This window comes from Rhamphochromis longiceps, linkage group LG7 (assembly GCF_057381845.1).
Source record: "Rhamphochromis longiceps isolate RC_006_pf linkage group LG7, R_longiceps_female_GT1.1, whole genome shotgun sequence".
Lineage (NCBI taxonomy): Eukaryota > Metazoa > Chordata > Actinopteri > Cichliformes > Cichlidae > Rhamphochromis > Rhamphochromis longiceps.
Genome location: NC_140563.1, coordinates 36097040 through 36114511, shown reverse-complemented (window position 1 = coordinate 36114511; position 17472 = coordinate 36097040). Strand labels below are relative to the sequence as shown.

The window sequence follows — 17472 nt, the reverse complement described above, 5'->3', positions numbered from 1 at the left end:
ATATCATATATGATAATTTTTTTATGGGCTTTTTATTCTTTTGGAACACAACAGCATCCACACAGAGGTGTTTAACATTTGTTTGTTTGTTTGTTTATGTGAATAAAAGATTTACTAGGCAGCATCTGTTGTCAGTTTGCTGAATAGTGCATTGATGCACAGTCAGCCTGAACTTTGCAAACGGGGGAGTGCGGACCAGAGTGCACTGAGGTGTGAGCTCTGAATCCAGGCAGCTGTGAAAGAAACCCTGTGATGCAGAAACACGCAGTTTGCTATTTTACTGCAAAATGGCTTCTAAACTCAGCCTGGACTCCCAAGTGGCTCCTCTCGCAGGATACAGAACAGGACCAGAGTCTGAAATGGTGACACCTCAAGTGTTAGATAGCCTGAATGTAATTAAACGTGCATAGGAATCCCCTATCGGATTGCTCTGTCTCGCTTTCACAACACATTATTTTTGTTAGTACTGTGCTACATGCTTTAGGTGTCAATCAAGCTGAAAATGCCACAAAAAACAAAATGCTGCAGATGGAATGTGAATGTTTTTTGTGAAGATTTATTACTTAATTTGTAGACCAAGAGCTTTCTGGACCTGCCCTACAGCACCACCACTCACACTTTATTAACTCTGATTCAGCTCTGTGGGAAACCTTTGTTTCCTTTGTGCAATAAATTTTGAAAACAAGAGCTTGCTACAAAGTCAGACACTTTTATTGAGTGCTATATTTTTATTTTTCTAACATTCCCAGTTTAGACAGTCACCCTCAAAGACTGCCGAGAATTAGTCTGTATAGTGCCAAGTTGGGACAGAAGTTTTCCGGATTTGCTGGATTTTTACGGGGTAAAAAATGACTGCGTGTTAGCAGTTGATGTTGAATTACTGCTGTTACTGCTTGCAAACTGCAGCCAAGCTTTTAATGATTGTGTCTGAGGATGCTAAGTATAGAACGAGCTTCTGAAGATGATGTTGAATGAGCAGATGGTTTTGTGGAGTAGCAGTTTCTTTTGCAAGTGCGCCATACTGCGAAAAATTTAATGAGCTCTTTGTGTTTTTGTTAAGAGGCCAAAAAAGTGATCACATAGAGCTGATTTTTAAGGCGTGCTGGAAATCTGATCACTCTCCTTGACACTTATGTTTGCCTATGCGGCTGGATTATCACTAATAATTGATGCATCACATGCACAGTACATGTAAATGCTGTATATACTTAATATCTGTTTTTAATAAGAGGACATAATCTCAGCATGATTGCAAGTGGTCATCTCTGATGTTTTTGCAAGCCCCACTGTTAAAGATCCCAATTTGAAGCAGAAAAGTGGAGATTTGTTGGAATGCTTTACTGCCCTCCATTTTCAACTGTTTATAATATTTTTCTGTGTCTGCATATTTTCTCTGTGCACATTACTCATCAGAATAAAAAAAGGAACTATGAAAACCTCGACCAACTGTCCTATGACAACAAGCGAGGACCTAAGGTATATTTGCATGGTCAATGCACGCCGCCCACCAACTTTCCAAACGTAGCAACTAGAAACCAGACCAAACCAGTCACCAGCCGACCCAGAAATGTCCCTCTCTTGGTAGCACGTGTTTTCTTTAATTTTTACTTTGAGACATTTCCCTATGATTTAAATGAAGAATGATTTTGTTGTGAAAAAAAATCTATAATTTTTTAACATAAAAAAAAAATCAGTGGCCAGCGCCTCGCTTTTATCATTTTTCATTTTTTCCTTCAGTAAAGGAATGCATGTACTCAGAACACACACACTCACACACACAAAAAAAGTTTGCAACTCCATTCCTTTGTGGAGAACCGGTAGTGTGGGACAAAACCGTTTCCCAGATGCTACTTCCTCCTGTTCTGTAGCACTTCCCCAGTTTTCAGCAGTTTTTTTGTTGGGGGAAAACGTCCCTCTCACCCCCCTTCACCTGTTTTTAGTTACTGGTTGCATTGACCTTCTTCTTTCCCCCTACCTAACACATGCACGTCCTTCTTTGGAGCCTTGATAACCCTCAGTTTGCATGCGAACAAATGCAAAAGTTTTTTTTCCCTTCAAGCTTTTTTTATTTTTTTAGTTCAGCCGGTTCCCCTGGATCGCTTTCCTTTTTATATCTCTGTCTCTCGTTTTCAAACAAAATCGGCCAAGCTCAAACCAACAAGGTAAAGAGGCAGCATGGTGTCTGAGGTAGGGGAAAGTAGCTGGCTTGACCTTCCTTATGCCCCAATCACAGGCAGAGAAAGTCCTCCAGTTCAGCCAGGAGACTAACTTAACTGCTCTGCTGCTGGAGGCGAAAGAGCTGGAGGCCCGAGTCATCATCCTGTCCGCCAGGTGAGGTGTTTTATTTATTTATTTTTTAAATAAATAACATACATATATTTATAGACCTTCTGGAGAGTGCTTCAAAGGTTTCGGCTGCACTAATATGGAAAGTTGTAGAAGTCCTGCAGCTCTATATTGAGCTTTGTATTTACTTGTACTTACATTTCTGCATTTCAGAGGAAAATAATTCAAATGTATTGTATTTTCATAGAAATGTGTCTATGAATAGAATATACACTTAGATTTCTTTTTGATGTAAGTAATCATACACGATTGATAGTGATGGATTCTGACACAGGGCATCAATGTGTCCAAAGCCTGACATCAGTTTTTGTCATTTCACTCAGTATAAGAATAATATAGCTTGAAGTAAATATTGTAAAAGTGAATGCAATATCTAAAATATGAGTGGGTTTTTTCTTTTAAATTAAAATGTGGGTAAAGTCAGCCTTAGGGTTTTTTGTCATCAAGTTACAAATATGTAAAGATCTTGTGTGTTTAGCAACTTTATGATAAACGTGTCTCCCTTATATGAAATTATGTTTTGGGGATTTTAAGAATATAAAGCAGAGGATTCTCTGCAGTACAGAGTTGTGTGTTTTGGGGCCTTTTTTAGCTTTCATAATTGGCTGCCCGGGATGATATGATGATTTCTGAAAAAATCTGGGATACCAGTTTAGCTCACGTGGTTGAACAGGTGACCATGGTTTCAAGTGTGACTCCAGGTCTTTTGCTTTCACCATTTTCCTCTCTAACTCTTCACTATTCTATCAAATAAAGACGTAAATATCCCCCCGAAAATGACAAAAAACTGAAATGATAAACCTTCATCAATAGAAAGCCATTTCTTCAGACTAAATCATAAAATGCTGTGCAGACTAGAGAGCTTCATACTGTTTTCAAGGAAAATGAACTTGCATAAGTGTCCATCCATCCATTTTCTTCCACTTATTCAATTCAGGGTTGTGAGGGAACTGGAGCCTATTGCAGCTGTCATGGAGCATGAAGTGGGGTTCACCCTTCACAGGTTGCCAGTCTGTCGCAGGGCTACAGCTAAATGTATCGTAACAATTTACTATGCGACATGTACACGATTGGAAGACAGTTATTGGCTAGATTAAGGGGGAAATGACCTAAAGATATTTATTACAAACCAGAATTACAAACTTTGTCTAAACCCTTAAAATTTAAAAGCAACAATTACATTTTCTTCGGTTTTGTCCTATAATGACTCACGATGATCTATTTTTAATGAAAAGTTTTTAATTAAAAATCCATGAGTGTCAAAACTTTAAATTATTAATCTTTTATATCATCATGGCTGACTTTGTTTCTAATGCTCGGAAAAGCCGTCAGGTTGGATTTTGTTTAGTATTTTTTGTGATTCATGTCACTGCTCCTGTTTTGGTTACTTGAAAGCCTCGACAGACTCGCATATCAGATCAGCATCATCTGCTGGTTAAAACAATCAATTGTCTTTTATTGATTTAATTTTAACAAATTCCAGTGAGGAGGACGCTGCCGCAGTGTACAGGGCTGCCCGTTTCCTCAACATGACGGGCTCCGGCTACGTGTGGCTGGTGGGCGAGCGTGAGATGTCGGGTAAAGCCCTGAGTGAGGCGCCAGACGGTACGTTCATCCAGCTTAGATCACTGGGAATGCACCAGTTTACCTCAGCTTTACTAAGAGGCCGAGCATAACACACACAGGATTAGAAAGATTAACCATTTATCGATGGGTTTATTACATGATTATTTGTATTACTGCTTGTTTCGTGTTGAGCATTTAAACGTTTAAGCATTCTTTGTTTAAAGGTTTAAATGTGGTGTGTACACTCAGTTTTTACTTTAAATGTGTGTGTATCCTGGCTCATCCAAGGCTAAATTCACTGTGCTAATCTGCCATATTAACATCCTGGTCTCTAATGAATTATAAAGGGAGAGTTTTGCAACAGATAACTGATAGAATGGTAAGCCACAACAGTCTTTTTGTATGTATTCGTGGATATTTTTGCACATGTCTCACAGGTCACGGTATTTTATCACTTTCTGGTCACAAATGTCGACCGTTTCTCCCCCAGGCACTCAAACACAAGCAATCCCCGCAGAGCATTTGTTGTCCTGTCCGTGTCCAGTCTCTTCCACCTGCACTGCAGCTTCTTTTAGGAGCCTGCAAGACTGATGGACCTGGTTGCAATCAGAAAACTTAGCTGAAGTTGGATTGTTGCTTGGTTTAAAAGTAGGCCTGGTGGTATTTTTGTTTAGCGAGAACACAAATAATATGTGTGCCTGTGCTGAGTCCTCAAACTTTTGCCAGAAGGGCTGAAAAATATAAATCCAACTTCAAGGGACTCCTTGCACATGCTGCGAAAAGGTCATCGGTGACAACATCAGAAAAATGATCCACTTATTTCTGCTGTCTTTTATGAGACACTCTTATTGAACTTACCCCTCCCAGTGGATCAGAGCTGGATCAAGCAGCTGATGTCTGACCTTTTTTCAGGATGTTTAAACTGGAGGCCCTATAAGTTTTTTTCCACTTTGCGCATTGCAAAAGGCTCCTGAGAGAGTGTGCCTTGCTCAGGAAGGTGATTATCTTTATGTTGTTGGAATGCTCTCAGGTCTAATCGGCCTCCAGCTCATCAACGGGAAGAATGAGTCTGCCCACATCAATGACGCAGTGGCTGTGGTAGCTCAGTCCATACAGGAGCTATTTGAGAAGGAGAATATCACAGAGCCTCCAAGGGGATGTGTGGGCAACACTAACATTTGGAAAACAGGACCCCTTTTTAAACGGTAAGCTTGGCACAGAAGCTTTGCATGTTTCATGGTTTTAAAATAATCCTTTTTTTAATCTTATACAATATATGGCCCAAATGTTTCGGCTCCTCTACCACTTCCATCTAAAGCAAATTACAACTGATTGGCTTTCCCTTTGTAAACAAAAGGTTTGAACAGCAGGTGGTGGGGCTTTTAGGATACCATACAAACCTATTTAGTTAAAAAAAACTTTTTTTTTAAACTAAATAGGTTTTAATCATAAATACTGTGGCTTCTTCATTAGAAATCTTTAATATGAGCAGCTATTATTACAACAGTGTAGACATATGACAGAAAATGTCATATAAAAAATGTCTCAATTAAAAATAATTGGAAAATTAAGATATGTTAGAATTTCCATTATTGTGATAAAGGGCAAAAACATATTAGACATGCTCAGGTTTAATTACTGAAACAGGCCTGCAATATAAATAAGTTGAATGCTGCATTGCAGTCATTTCCCCCCCATTGTTGACAGTTTTAACAGATTCATCAGATTTATCAGGTTTTCCTGAATGTACCATAAACCTTGTATTTGTTATTTCCAAACGAAGCCAGTGAGTTTCAGCTGACCCACTTAGAGCAGCTTCGAGGCAGCATAACAAAATATAAAGCGCTGCTTCCAAACAAATGCAACAGCAAGTATTGTCAGCACTCAGCAACCACAGCTCTGCCTTTCGTTAACAAGAGATGTGGTGAATCAATTTTATTTATTTTTTGCTTCGTGCACTGAATTAAGAGCCCTACACTGAGCAATTTACAATAAAATACACTGTTACACTAACATGAGATGATGCACAATGGCCTTACATGGGCACATTTGCACTGATTCACACAGATAACAGTTTTCATGTGCTTGCCACAGGGTGCTGATGTCATCTAAATATCCCGAGGGTCTCACAGGGCGTGTGGAGTTCAATGACGACGGAGATAGAAAATACGCCCACTACAGTATACTGAACTATCAGAAGTCCAGACTCATCCAAGTTGGCATATACAATGGGACGCAGGTACACAAAGGCACCTACAGATGTCCATTCCCTGTTTTATACTCACAAACCATGTGTGGATTTTGTCTTGCCCACATACAGAATCATCTGTTTTTTATTTATTGTGGGTGGGTGGGAGTCAGTTTTCTATCTATACCACATACCAGGTAATGTACATCTACTCCGCATATCTGTGAGCCTTTGCATAAAAAAGGCAGTTCAACAAATGCTCTTTTCTATTAGAGGGATATTTCAGATTCTTTTACTCATCATATGATGACAATATTAGTAAATGTAGCACAAATGTCATTCAGAACTCCTGGATGCAATGAGGGCAAGAAGAGAAAGTGGCAAGATTATAAAATCAGTCTTTCTTTTTTTCAATCCTGCTTGCATTGCATGAAATGGGAAATACAACCAATCATGAACCCCAAGTATGCAACAGAAACCGATAAAGAGGAAATATTTCACTCATTTACCATTTTGCAAAGCACACAATAAACTTCCAAGTACATTTTTTAGCGCTGGCTGCTCATTTACTCACCATGAAAATAAAGGTTTTAGTACATTTTATTAAACTTTAGTGAGGAAACTAAACAAACACAGCCCTTGTTTTGGCTCTAAATGTACTCTTCAATCTTCCACTGATCCAGTTCGGGTTCACGGGTGAGCAGGAGCCTACACCAGCTGTCACAGGGCAACAGGCAGGTTACCAGTCTATTGCAGGGCTAACACAGAGAGACAGGCAACCATTCACATTTTTGGCAATATTAGAGTTGTCAATTAACCGAACATGGATGTCTCTGGACTATAGGAAGAAGCCAAGTACCCATAGAGAACAATCTCCATTTAGAAAGGCACTAGGCGGCACATTCAAGCTCAGGACCTTCATGCTGTGAGTCAATGGTGCTAACCACCAAACCACCATCCTGCTCTGGTCCACTAACGATGTATCCATCTGCGAGAGTGCCAGCCTCACTAATATCACCAGAATAGAGCTGTTGTGCAGTTTTAATCAAATCCAAGCCCAATCAGAGTGTACTAAATGTAACAAATTCAGTTTCTGATTCTAATTTTACTGCTTGTTCTTTGAAAATCCCTGCAGTTTGTAGCAAGTAGACTAAGGTGTAGCATGTGACTTACTTCCCATTACCGCTAATCCAACCCTTCTGTAAAATGGAAGCTGTTTTATAAGCCTTGTTTCCATCCCACTCTATTTTAGCTAATGGTGGATATTCAACTCAGCCAGGCAGCCGATAAAGGCTGCAAGGATCAGCTCTTCTAAGCTCTTCAGTTATTTGGCGACAGGTGGAAAAGTAATAATTTCATGAAACCCTGTATCATACAAAAGTCAGAGGTTGATGCAATAAATAAACTGCTGAGCTGTGGTTATGTAAAGCTGACTCATTAGTGATGCTCACCCACAGTGCTGAAGCCTCATCAGCAGCAGGCCTTCTGTCAGCACTCACCTATAATACTGTATATGTGTGTGTGGCATCGCTACAGGTGGTAATGAACAATCAGCGGAAGATTATCTGGCCCGGAGGAGAGACTGAGAAACCACAGGGCTTCCAGATGTCCACTCGACTAAAAGTAAGACACCTTCACTTTGCTGCTGCAATGTGGCACTCATGTCTACACGGATAGACTGCGGACCTGAGCCGAAATACTCGTGTTGGACAGTGTGCTAACATCTCTCTCTTGCAGGGAAGCTAATCTGTGTTCTTAAAGCAGAACTGACATATTTGCTGTGACTTTTATCTCTTCACTTCTGTCTTAGGCCTCGAGAGAAGCTCATCTGTATCCTTGTTTATTATTTTTACTTTCACCTGTCCATCCTTGCACATCTATATGTTTTGGTGATGTGTAATGTATGTTTTTCTCCTAAAGCAGATGCATCTCCAACTCCGTGATAAACAGCTTTCTGTCCCGTCTGTTGTAGATAGTGACAATACACCAGGAGCCATTTGTGTATGTGAAACCCACTCTGCCTGACGGTACTTGCAAGGAGGAAATGACATTAAATGGAGTCTTAATTAAAAAGGTTATCTGCACTGGGCCCAATGAGACCATCCCAGGTAACACATCAGGGACGTTTACATTATCACTGTGCTTCTAGCGCACCCGCCAAACATCCACCGGAGATGCATACATATATATGCAGCAGGTATCTATATATGTATGCATGTAGCCATTCAGACTGAGTGATTGTTGGGATGCTGGCACACACCTGGTCTGTGTGCAATGAGGCTGTGTGAGGTTGTCTGCAGTGTATCAGTGTGTCATGCATTCTGTGCAGTCTACATGCGCCGCCTTTGGATTCAAAAAAGCAAAAACAAAAAGAAACCAACAACAAATGAACCAGTTTCCACCAGGTTGTGCATAACTTCCAAATGTTGCTGTTTTCGTTACAGGACGCCCAATCGTACCCCAGTGTTGTTATGGATTTTGTATTGACCTCCTGATAAAGCTGGCTATGACCATGAACTTCACCTATGAGGTGCATCTGGTGGCTGATGGAAAATTTGGAACTCAGGAGCGGGTGAGTTTCACATTAAGATCCATGGTTGGTGTATTTTGGCTCACAAGAAGAATATATTTTCCATCTGCAGTCATTTAAATCTGGTGGCATGCCTTTATTTTGGGACTTTCCTGTAGTTCCACATGAATGTGTTTAAAAATCACTCAGATCTAAAAAGGAGATCATTAGCTCAAGGCAGCAAAATTATACAAATTTCCAGTTGTCAACTACCGATGAGTAGTTGCCTACCAGTTGCAGAGTGGCCTGCAAGCCACCAAGCACTTCCAAGGTCACCAGGTTCAATATGGTTTTGAGTATTTGTCTTTTTGGATGGCGTTTAATGCTTTTGTTAATCGTTTTTTATGAGTCACACTTACTTCACAGGCTCAGAGAACTTGACTCACATTGTCTGTCCTGTCTTCTAAATAATTCAGAAGACAAAGGGAGTAGAGTGCCATTTAAATTTAATCATGTTTATTTTTGACTCGAGTCCAGCTGTTTTACTGCGATCCAGCCTTCTGCTGCACATCCTTCAGCTTTCCAGCTGCTTTTTTTTCTTATTGATTGCCATCTTTGGATCAGATCACTTATATATGAGTCGTAGCTGTCTTGTTGCCAGATTGTGTTTTTACTGCACCGCTGCCAAATCTGTTCTGTGATCCATGAAAATGGAACACATACAAACTGTACATACCACCACTTGTGTGCTGAAGATTTTTTTTTGTGGTTGTTGTTTTGGCAAGGTTTGTTCATTTTTTATGAACCCCTCCTGGGAAAGAGTTGGGTTTTGTGCAGATAAAATAGGACACATGCCCTGCTAGGATCAGCTATATATAACCTAACCTTGTATTGCTCAAGCAGCACACCGTCATGAGTGCACAGAAACTAGCCTGTGACTTATCTTTGTAACCAGTCCAGTCTTTGGTTTCTCTGTTTACATTCTCAACAGATTGCATTACTTTTCCGGGAATCTGCTAATCATCAACTACAATACTATAGAAATATGTTAACAATGAGCTATCAGCAAATATTATTGTATAATATAAAAAAATGTAAGCTATCTTATTTAATAATAGCGGCAATGTTACTATTAAACTGCACTGGCTTATTTAAGATGAAGCTACTACAGGCCTACATGAGGTGCGACTTATGTGTCTATTAATTCTGATGTGCAATAGAAAATGTAATCATTACATTTTTATAACCCAAGGGCATCTTCTTTTGTTCCTGTTAAATGCTTGTAAATGACGCTCAATTTTACTTCCATCTAGGAATCTTTTTTTTTCAGTTCAACAAGGAAATAAATTAGTGTGCTAATAACACTTTATAGCCTGAGGACATTTTGAATGGAATCACACCATTTTGAGTCAAATCATGCATCATTTGGAAGAACAGAGCCTCAAAATATACAATAATAAACCATTTGAGAATCACAACAATTATAAATGTATACTACAGTGCATAGCACTTGGTAAAACAGTAGTTTCTTGCCTTTTTCAGGCATCTCTCTGAGCATATGTTTGTTCATTAAGTATGTACTGTAATGCACATTGTTTTTAAAGGCAATAGTCAATCATACAACATATTCCTAAGCTTTTAATAACTGTAGTGAAATGCATTGCTATGAATTGTAAAATTATGCTCTAATATTAAGAAGTCTAAAAATGGCCAACACATTTTATACCAACACAAAAGTCATATTATGTCCTTCATGCCTGTCCGTATTATTTTTGTGACAAAAGAAATTGGTGCAAAGATTTTCAGGTGTCCCTGTGAAAATATTCACCCTTCTAATGGGTCTTTAGCCCCCAAATCTCAAGAGCACAATCCACTGTATATAGGTGACCTGAATTAGAAAGGACATAAAACAGATTTAATCACCTCCTATTACCATTCTAGTATGTTCAGTGCAGATTTCATGTATCATTGCATGTTTATTTTTAGAGCATTAATTCTTATTTGTCACATATTAAACAAGGATGATCTCTTGAAATTGAGTCCTTCCCAAAACGGGAGCGTGAGGCTGTAACATGTCGCAGAAGCCGTAAGAACTGCAAGAAAGCAAAAAGAGAAGAAACTAGATACGCTGAACTGAAAACCTGCAACCTTCTGAAACCTGAAACTCTGTTCTTTAGGCAAAGCAAGAACACGCTGTTCTATATTTTTGACGTTTACTTGGTTTAACCCAAATCCTTAAATCCTGACGCAAATCTGTGGTCTAGACAACAGCAGGGCTAAAGCTGATTCAGATTCTCAACTTTCTCAACTCCTTCCATTTTGGGACTCCAGGTCAACAACAGTAACAAGAAGGAGTGGAACGGCATGATGGGCGAGCTCCTGGGAGGCCTGGCTGACATGATTGTAGCTCCGCTGACTATAAACAATGAGCGAGCCCAGTACATCGAGTTCTCCAAACCCTTTAAATATCAAGGCCTCACTATCCTCGTTAAAAAGGTAAGCAGGATATTTGGTACTTAGACCTATGACTAGGGGAGATGCATCTATTGCTTACTTGTGCATCTGTTCATTTATGTAAAAATATAATGAAGCAGAGACAGAGATTGTATGGCTTCAAGAGAGATACATTTTAATACAATTTGCTCAGCTGTGGCAGAAAAAGGTAGTAGAGGTGGTCTCAAGATACCATCTATATTATTTGTATACCAGGTTAATGACAACACGACAAAGAACTACGTAGCTGCAATTTAAAGTGGTGGATGGAGATCAAATCACCCCTGACAGTTTGGAAAAATATTGATTTGATCCGTTAACTTTAATTTCCATAGGTTATTAAAATCTCTAAGTGGACAAAGACCTAGAGGGAATATGAGGTGATGCAGTATCAGTTAGCCATTGCCTCTACCATCTTTCTTTGAAAGAAATGAATGCCATCTGGGAAGGATTAGCCATGGATTACACATCTCAAACAAGTGTTAAGATAATGCGTTCTCATTTTCTGTCCTTGCAGATTTTCGCAGACACAGAAATGAGCCTGAAACAGTAAAAAAGACACAACTGTGTTCAGATATAAATAACACTGGTTAAAATGTTAAAGGCATGGAAACAGTCAAACTTATTTTATCTCATTTGCCAGGTTTAAACCTATTTGATGTATGTGAGTGCATAATAACCTGCACTGTTGTGTAAAAGACACCCTTTATTTTTGATCTTGCATTTTGCACTCTGCATTTTAGTCAGAGGTGTTGGGGATTTTGCCAAAGATGGAATCGAATTATGAATGCAGAAAAATACCATCAGGTTTTGACTCATCATGCATTAGCATGTCGAAAGTGTGTCTTCATTTTCCCAAACACACTGCCAATGCATCAAAAGCATATCCACTGAAGCAGTGTAGGATCATTTTGACAGAGAATAGAACAAAAGGCAGCCAACATCCAAAGAAAAGCGTTGAATGTCCTTCAATAACCCTGAAGAACTATTCCTGAAGACTACTTAAAGAAAGTACAAGAAAGTTATCAAAGCAGTCATGCAAATATTGACTTGAAGTTTACAATATTTGTACAGTTTCTGATTTTGCTTCTGTTTTTATCTGTACATGTTTCCCATTTTCCTAGCTGAATATAAAGAAATGAGGGATGGCTCAAGACTTTTGCACATTACTCATAAAAAGACCTAAATTTTTTTTACCCATAGTACATTTTGAAAAAATTTACATTTAACAGACCACACAGTTACAGAACATATGAGCATATAAGTTTTTTCTTGCTAGAATCCTACTTCAGTGCAATATGGAAGGTCATGGGTCTTTGTCAGTAAAAAGACTGTAAAACCTGACAATGAGCCAGACCAATGGTTCCATAAAATTCTAAAAGAATTCATTATCAATCGATAATCAACTGCCTGTATCTGTTTTCAGGAAATTCCTCGCAGTACACTGGACTCGTTTATGCAGCCGTTCCAAAGCACGCTGTGGCTGCTGGTGGGTCTTTCGGTGCATGTGGTGGCGGTGATGCTTTACCTACTAGACCGGTTCAGGTACAAGGGGGGCCTGTATGTGTATTCATGTATCCATATGTGTATGAACGACTGTGTGTGTGAAGTACATGCTTGTGTGTGTGTGTACATGGACTCCTGAGCACTGCAGATCTTCCCTCGATGTGGACAGCAAGGCAGACAGAGGTGAAGATTGGTTCCAGTCATCCCACAGCTCTGTGCCACCGTCTTCACCCTGTTTTCTTTCTGAGGACTTTGTCTTGCTTCGCCCACTCATGTTCAGTTTTCCTCCCTTTTTTGGGGAATCACTGGGTTTTTCACATTCAGCAAGTTGTTGGACATTTCTCATTTTATATCTTCTGCAACCCTCCCAATTTCTTCCCATAGCCCGTTTGGAAGATTTAAAGTAAATAGTGAAGAAGAAGAAGAAGATGCCCTCACCTTATCATCTGCCATGTGGTTCTCCTGGGGAGTATTGTTGAACTCTGGTATAGGAGAAGGTGAGTCATACCCAGTTGTTGAATTTTCTCTTTCCCACAGAGCTCCTGGATGATGTCTTCTAGTCTTTGAACAGTTTTGCATTTGTAAAGGGATTGATATCAAGTGTCTGTGTGGCTCCAGATATCCAGCTGCTACTGTCATATTTTTCTTTGAAAACGACAAAGAAAAAAGAAAAAAAAGAAAAGCTGGTACAGCTTGTAACAGTTTTGTTATCTTATTTGATTTTCTGTCAAGTGTTTCCTTTTCATGATATTTTATGAGTTTTATATATGTATATAAAAAAGCTACTTTTGCAAGGCTCCCTTTAGGAGAGCCCTCTCTTTAAGATTTTGTACTCATAAACAAACTGATCTATCCTCATAAACTTAAAATGAAACCATTAAAAATCTATAGGACTGGGTGCCAGTTTGTAGAAACCATGTCGCTGCGCCATCTTGAATACAGTGGAAATAAATACTGTCCCCGATGTTGTTCTAATTGCTTATTGTCAGCAGGTTAGTTACTGAGATGAAAACTCAAAACTTGGACTCACCACACAGGTGCACCACGTAGCTTCTCAGCGAGAATCCTGGGCATGGTGTGGGCTGGTTTTGCCATGATCATTGTGGCTTCCTATACTGCCAATCTGGCTGCCTTCCTGGTGTTGGACCGGCCTGAGGAGCGCATCACCGGTATCAATGACCCACGGGTATGTGAAACAAGGAGCTTATTACTACACATTACCTTTTTTCAATCATATTATCAGATTGTGCTTTTCCTTGTCTCTTTATGCAGCTGAGAAACCCATCAGACAAGTTCATCTACGCCACAGTGAAACAAAGCTCAGTGGATATCTACTTCCGGCGGCAGGTGGAGCTTAGCACCATGTACCGCCACATGGAGAAGCACAACTATGAGAGTGCCGCCGAGGCTATCCAGGCCGTGCGTGACAAGTGAGTCTCGGCCAGGCCGGGCCGACCAGAGTACGTGTCGGCCGGCTGTTCGACCTATCAAGCACGTAGACCAGGGCTATTCCAGTTAACTCTAGGGGAGGGACATGGACCTCCGGATCAGGTGGAAGTGGTAGGCTTTACTGCGACATTCGCCCTGATTCAGGCCCATCGCCCAGCCAAGGCAGGTTTCCAGGGACAGCAGCAGGAGTGGACGTGTCAACAGCACTGACAACAGTGTGAGGTTGAGCTAACATTGAGTCGAAGAGCCCCCTTTTTCAGGTTGTACCCAGACGAACATCTTTGAGATTGGGGGAATCCAATGGGGGACGCGCCCTCACCCATCTGGCATTGGATTTCATTTGGGACATAAGCAGCGGTAGAGATTGCTGGTAAACGCTGACTGACACACACGATGTGGTGTGAGAGAGAGAGAAGGGTGGGAGCCGTAAATGTGTATGTAAATCATTGTACTGTTGCACCGTAACCCCCTCCTTCCCCTCCTTCCCCTTCCTCCCCACTTCCTCCTCCTCCTCCCTCCCCCTGCCCCCACAGCAAGCTGCATGCTTTCATCTGGGACTCTGCGGTGCTGGAGTTTGAAGCCTCGCAGAAGTGCGACCTGGTGACCACGGGAGAGCTGTTTTTCCGTTCGGGCTTTGGCATAGGCATGCGCAAGGACAGCCCCTGGAAACAGAATGTGTCCCTGGCCATTCTCAGGTCTGTCCCAGCCGAAGCTGCATTACTCGTATGACCTTTTTTTTTTCTTTTTCTTTTTTCTTATCAATATGATTTCATGGTCACATATTGACCCTTTATAGCCATCCAATACATTGCCTTATGTCACATCTTTGTATCTCCCCTTTCCTGCCCTGTTTGTCTGGTTGTCTCTTGTCAAGTGTATCACTGTTTGTCAGTACACGTGTCTGTACAGCTGTCTGTGCTTCATCTGTGTTGCTAGCTGGGAGTAAGCGGCTCAAACATTCGGTCATTTGCGGCATTCATTAACTCTGTTACCTCTCTCCCCACTACCCCCAACCCCCTGCAGTTCTCATGAGAACGGCTTCATGGAAGACCTAGATAAAACCTGGGTGAGATACCAGGAGTGTGACTCAAGGAGCAATGCCCCAGCCACACTCACCTTTGAAAACATGGCAGGTATGGTCCTTATGGCGTAGAGAAAGCGTTAAAAGTGATTGGACAAAAACTGCAGTGGTAAGGTACTGTAGCCCTTTTTTGTCCAATACCTTTACAAAATCGTTGTTTTAGTGTCAGCGTGGTGCTCTGTGGGTAGTGTGCCGTACAGTATCTTGTCCTGTGATTTCGTGCGGTTGTGGTTCTCTATTAATATTGTGTAGTTTGCAGCAGTCGTCGTCAGTAGGAGCTGGTTGAGAAAGGAGGGCGACCACTGAGCATGACAGTCAGACCATGCGTTCATGCTTAGTGGGAGCGGGGGAGATGTAGACAGGAAACTCACGCATCCCTGTGTCTGCTCTGTTTCTGTTCATGTGTCCCTCCTTCACAGGGGTATTCATGCTGGTGGCTGGAGGAATAGCAGCAGGGATCTTCCTCATCTTCATTGAAATTGCCTATAAGCGCCATAAAGACGCCCGCAGGAAGCAGATGCAGCTGGCCTTTGCGGCCGTCAATGTCTGGAGGAAGAACTTGCAGGTAGGATTGATACCCTGCATCCACTGAAGGTGGAAGGGTCAAAACTGGGGTGGAAGAGAGCCAGAAAAACCTCCCTCGAATGAGGGTTGATTTCTGTTTCTCAACCCATCTGAGAACTTTGGGGGTTTTTTTAAGTAGTGATCAAACCAGCAGATCACCATACAAGAAACAGTGATCTCTGATGCCTACATATAATGTAAGGCATGCTGAGTGGCCACCCTGTGGGTTTACACAGTTCCCTGAGGCCAAATGCACCCGTGTCTCTTGTGTGTGTGCCTGCAGGATAGTAAGGAGACTTCTGGAAGTCAAGCGGTGGCTGGAACTCCCTCTTTAGTATGTAGTAGAGCCATTTCCACCGTCATGTCACCTCTCGTTCTTGGCGTAACAATAAGATAATTAGAGATTCTCTCACACAATAAATCTCCAAATGAAAACTCTCCACTACCCACGTCCATGGCATGAACCAGTAGTTCTAAGCTGCTGCTGTGGCGCTATATTCTTCATAAGGTCATATGATTTGTACATGGAAATCCAGCAGAAAAAACAAATTCCCTGCCAGAAACATTGAAAAAACATTATTGACAATGAATACTCTAAGGTTGATGCATTTTGCTCGCGACCCCATTGATTTCCTTCTCTCTGGCAGCAAAACTAACAGCAGCCAAAAGCTGATAAGACAAATAGAGCATAAAGAGTCAAATCAATGCCCTGGCACAATCATACGGCAGTGACCGTTCCACAATTGTCAGCATAAGTGAAATGTGCAATGCTGCAGCGCACAGTGTGTCTCCTTATCCACCGCAGTGTTCATGATGCAGACACCAAGCAAGAACTTAAAATCTCGCATGGCAAAGGCTTCGTGCAACATTGCCTGAACAGGCATCAATCTAAAGGCTCAGTTCACTCAAATATAATTTTATAAGTCCTTATTTTCATACTTGCTCTAGTGGTATCTAACTATACAGCTAACTTAGATTCATTTTCAGGGGTTTTCAGAAACATTCACGTAATTAAAAAAAACAATAAATGGAACTTCTTTGCAGTTTAAAGTCATTTTCATGGCCAGATACCACTATGAACATTTTTGTTTTTTGTTTTTTTTGAATGAACTGACCATCTGAGCTATAATCAAGCGATAAGTTCCTTTGCTCAGCCAGTGAAGAACATGATTTCCCCTGCACTCTGATGCAATCAGTGCTGCTTTGAAGGTACAGGGTTTCCACATTTGATGGCCAATCACAGCCTGAGTCTGTGATGTGGCTGTGGCAGTTTGTCTGCTGTGTCTCTCTTGAACCAAGTGAAATGAGACAGGGCTGGAGGAAGGTACAGTATAATTATCACAAGTGCCTGTCAGCAAATCAATGTCCTTCTAAAAGTGTCTACCATCAAACTGATAGCTGTATGTAACTGTCGTATGTGTCCTCATATAGCTGTACATATAGATGTAGGCGCATACAGCAGATGAATGCATGCAGGGGGGCGTCACTGAGAAAGGAGAGGGACACACTAAACTGCCCGCAGACTAATGTAATTTATATCCATGTCAGTGATGATCATGCCAATTTCTCTGCATCACTAAACAAAGATGGCTCATGCTTGCTCATCTTGCTCATTCACCATCACTCTGGGCCCAAAAGCTAAAATTGCTAGACACACATTGCTCTAACTATAGCTATTACAATGGCGCCTTACGCAAGAAGCGCTGAGAGGACCCATGAAGTAAGGCTAATCAAATCTGCTTTGCATGAAAATTATTCAGGATCTTATTC

The 17472-nt window shown here is 41.0% G+C and overlaps 1 protein-coding gene across 2 annotated transcripts in view; it reads left to right on the top strand.

Annotated features, from left to right (window-relative positions):
• Positions 1–17472, top strand: part of grin1a (glutamate receptor, ionotropic, N-methyl D-aspartate 1a) — a 44550-nt gene that overhangs the window by 14177 nt on the left and 12901 nt on the right. Inside the window, exons 4-20 of one of the 2 annotated variants that reach the window (XM_085413524.1) lie at positions 1414–1476; positions 2234–2331; positions 3830–3951; positions 4943–5117; positions 6007–6151; positions 7637–7723; positions 8073–8208; positions 8545–8672; positions 10941–11105; positions 12529–12647; positions 12993–13105; positions 13646–13794; positions 13881–14038; positions 14591–14752; positions 15081–15190; positions 15558–15703; positions 15986–16036. In XM_085413524.1, coding sequence (XP_085269650.1) covers positions 1414–1476; positions 2234–2331; positions 3830–3951; positions 4943–5117; positions 6007–6151; positions 7637–7723; positions 8073–8208; positions 8545–8672; positions 10941–11105; positions 12529–12647; positions 12993–13105; positions 13646–13794; positions 13881–14038; positions 14591–14752; positions 15081–15190; positions 15558–15703; positions 15986–16036 — 2127 coding nt within the window. The remainder of the gene's footprint in view (positions 1–1413; positions 1477–2233; positions 2332–3829; positions 3952–4942; positions 5118–6006; positions 6152–7636; positions 7724–8072; positions 8209–8544; positions 8673–10940; positions 11106–12528; positions 12648–12992; positions 13106–13645; positions 13795–13880; positions 14039–14590; positions 14753–15080; positions 15191–15557; positions 15704–15985; positions 16037–17472) is intronic. The other variant, XM_085413523.1, reaches the window with a different exon arrangement.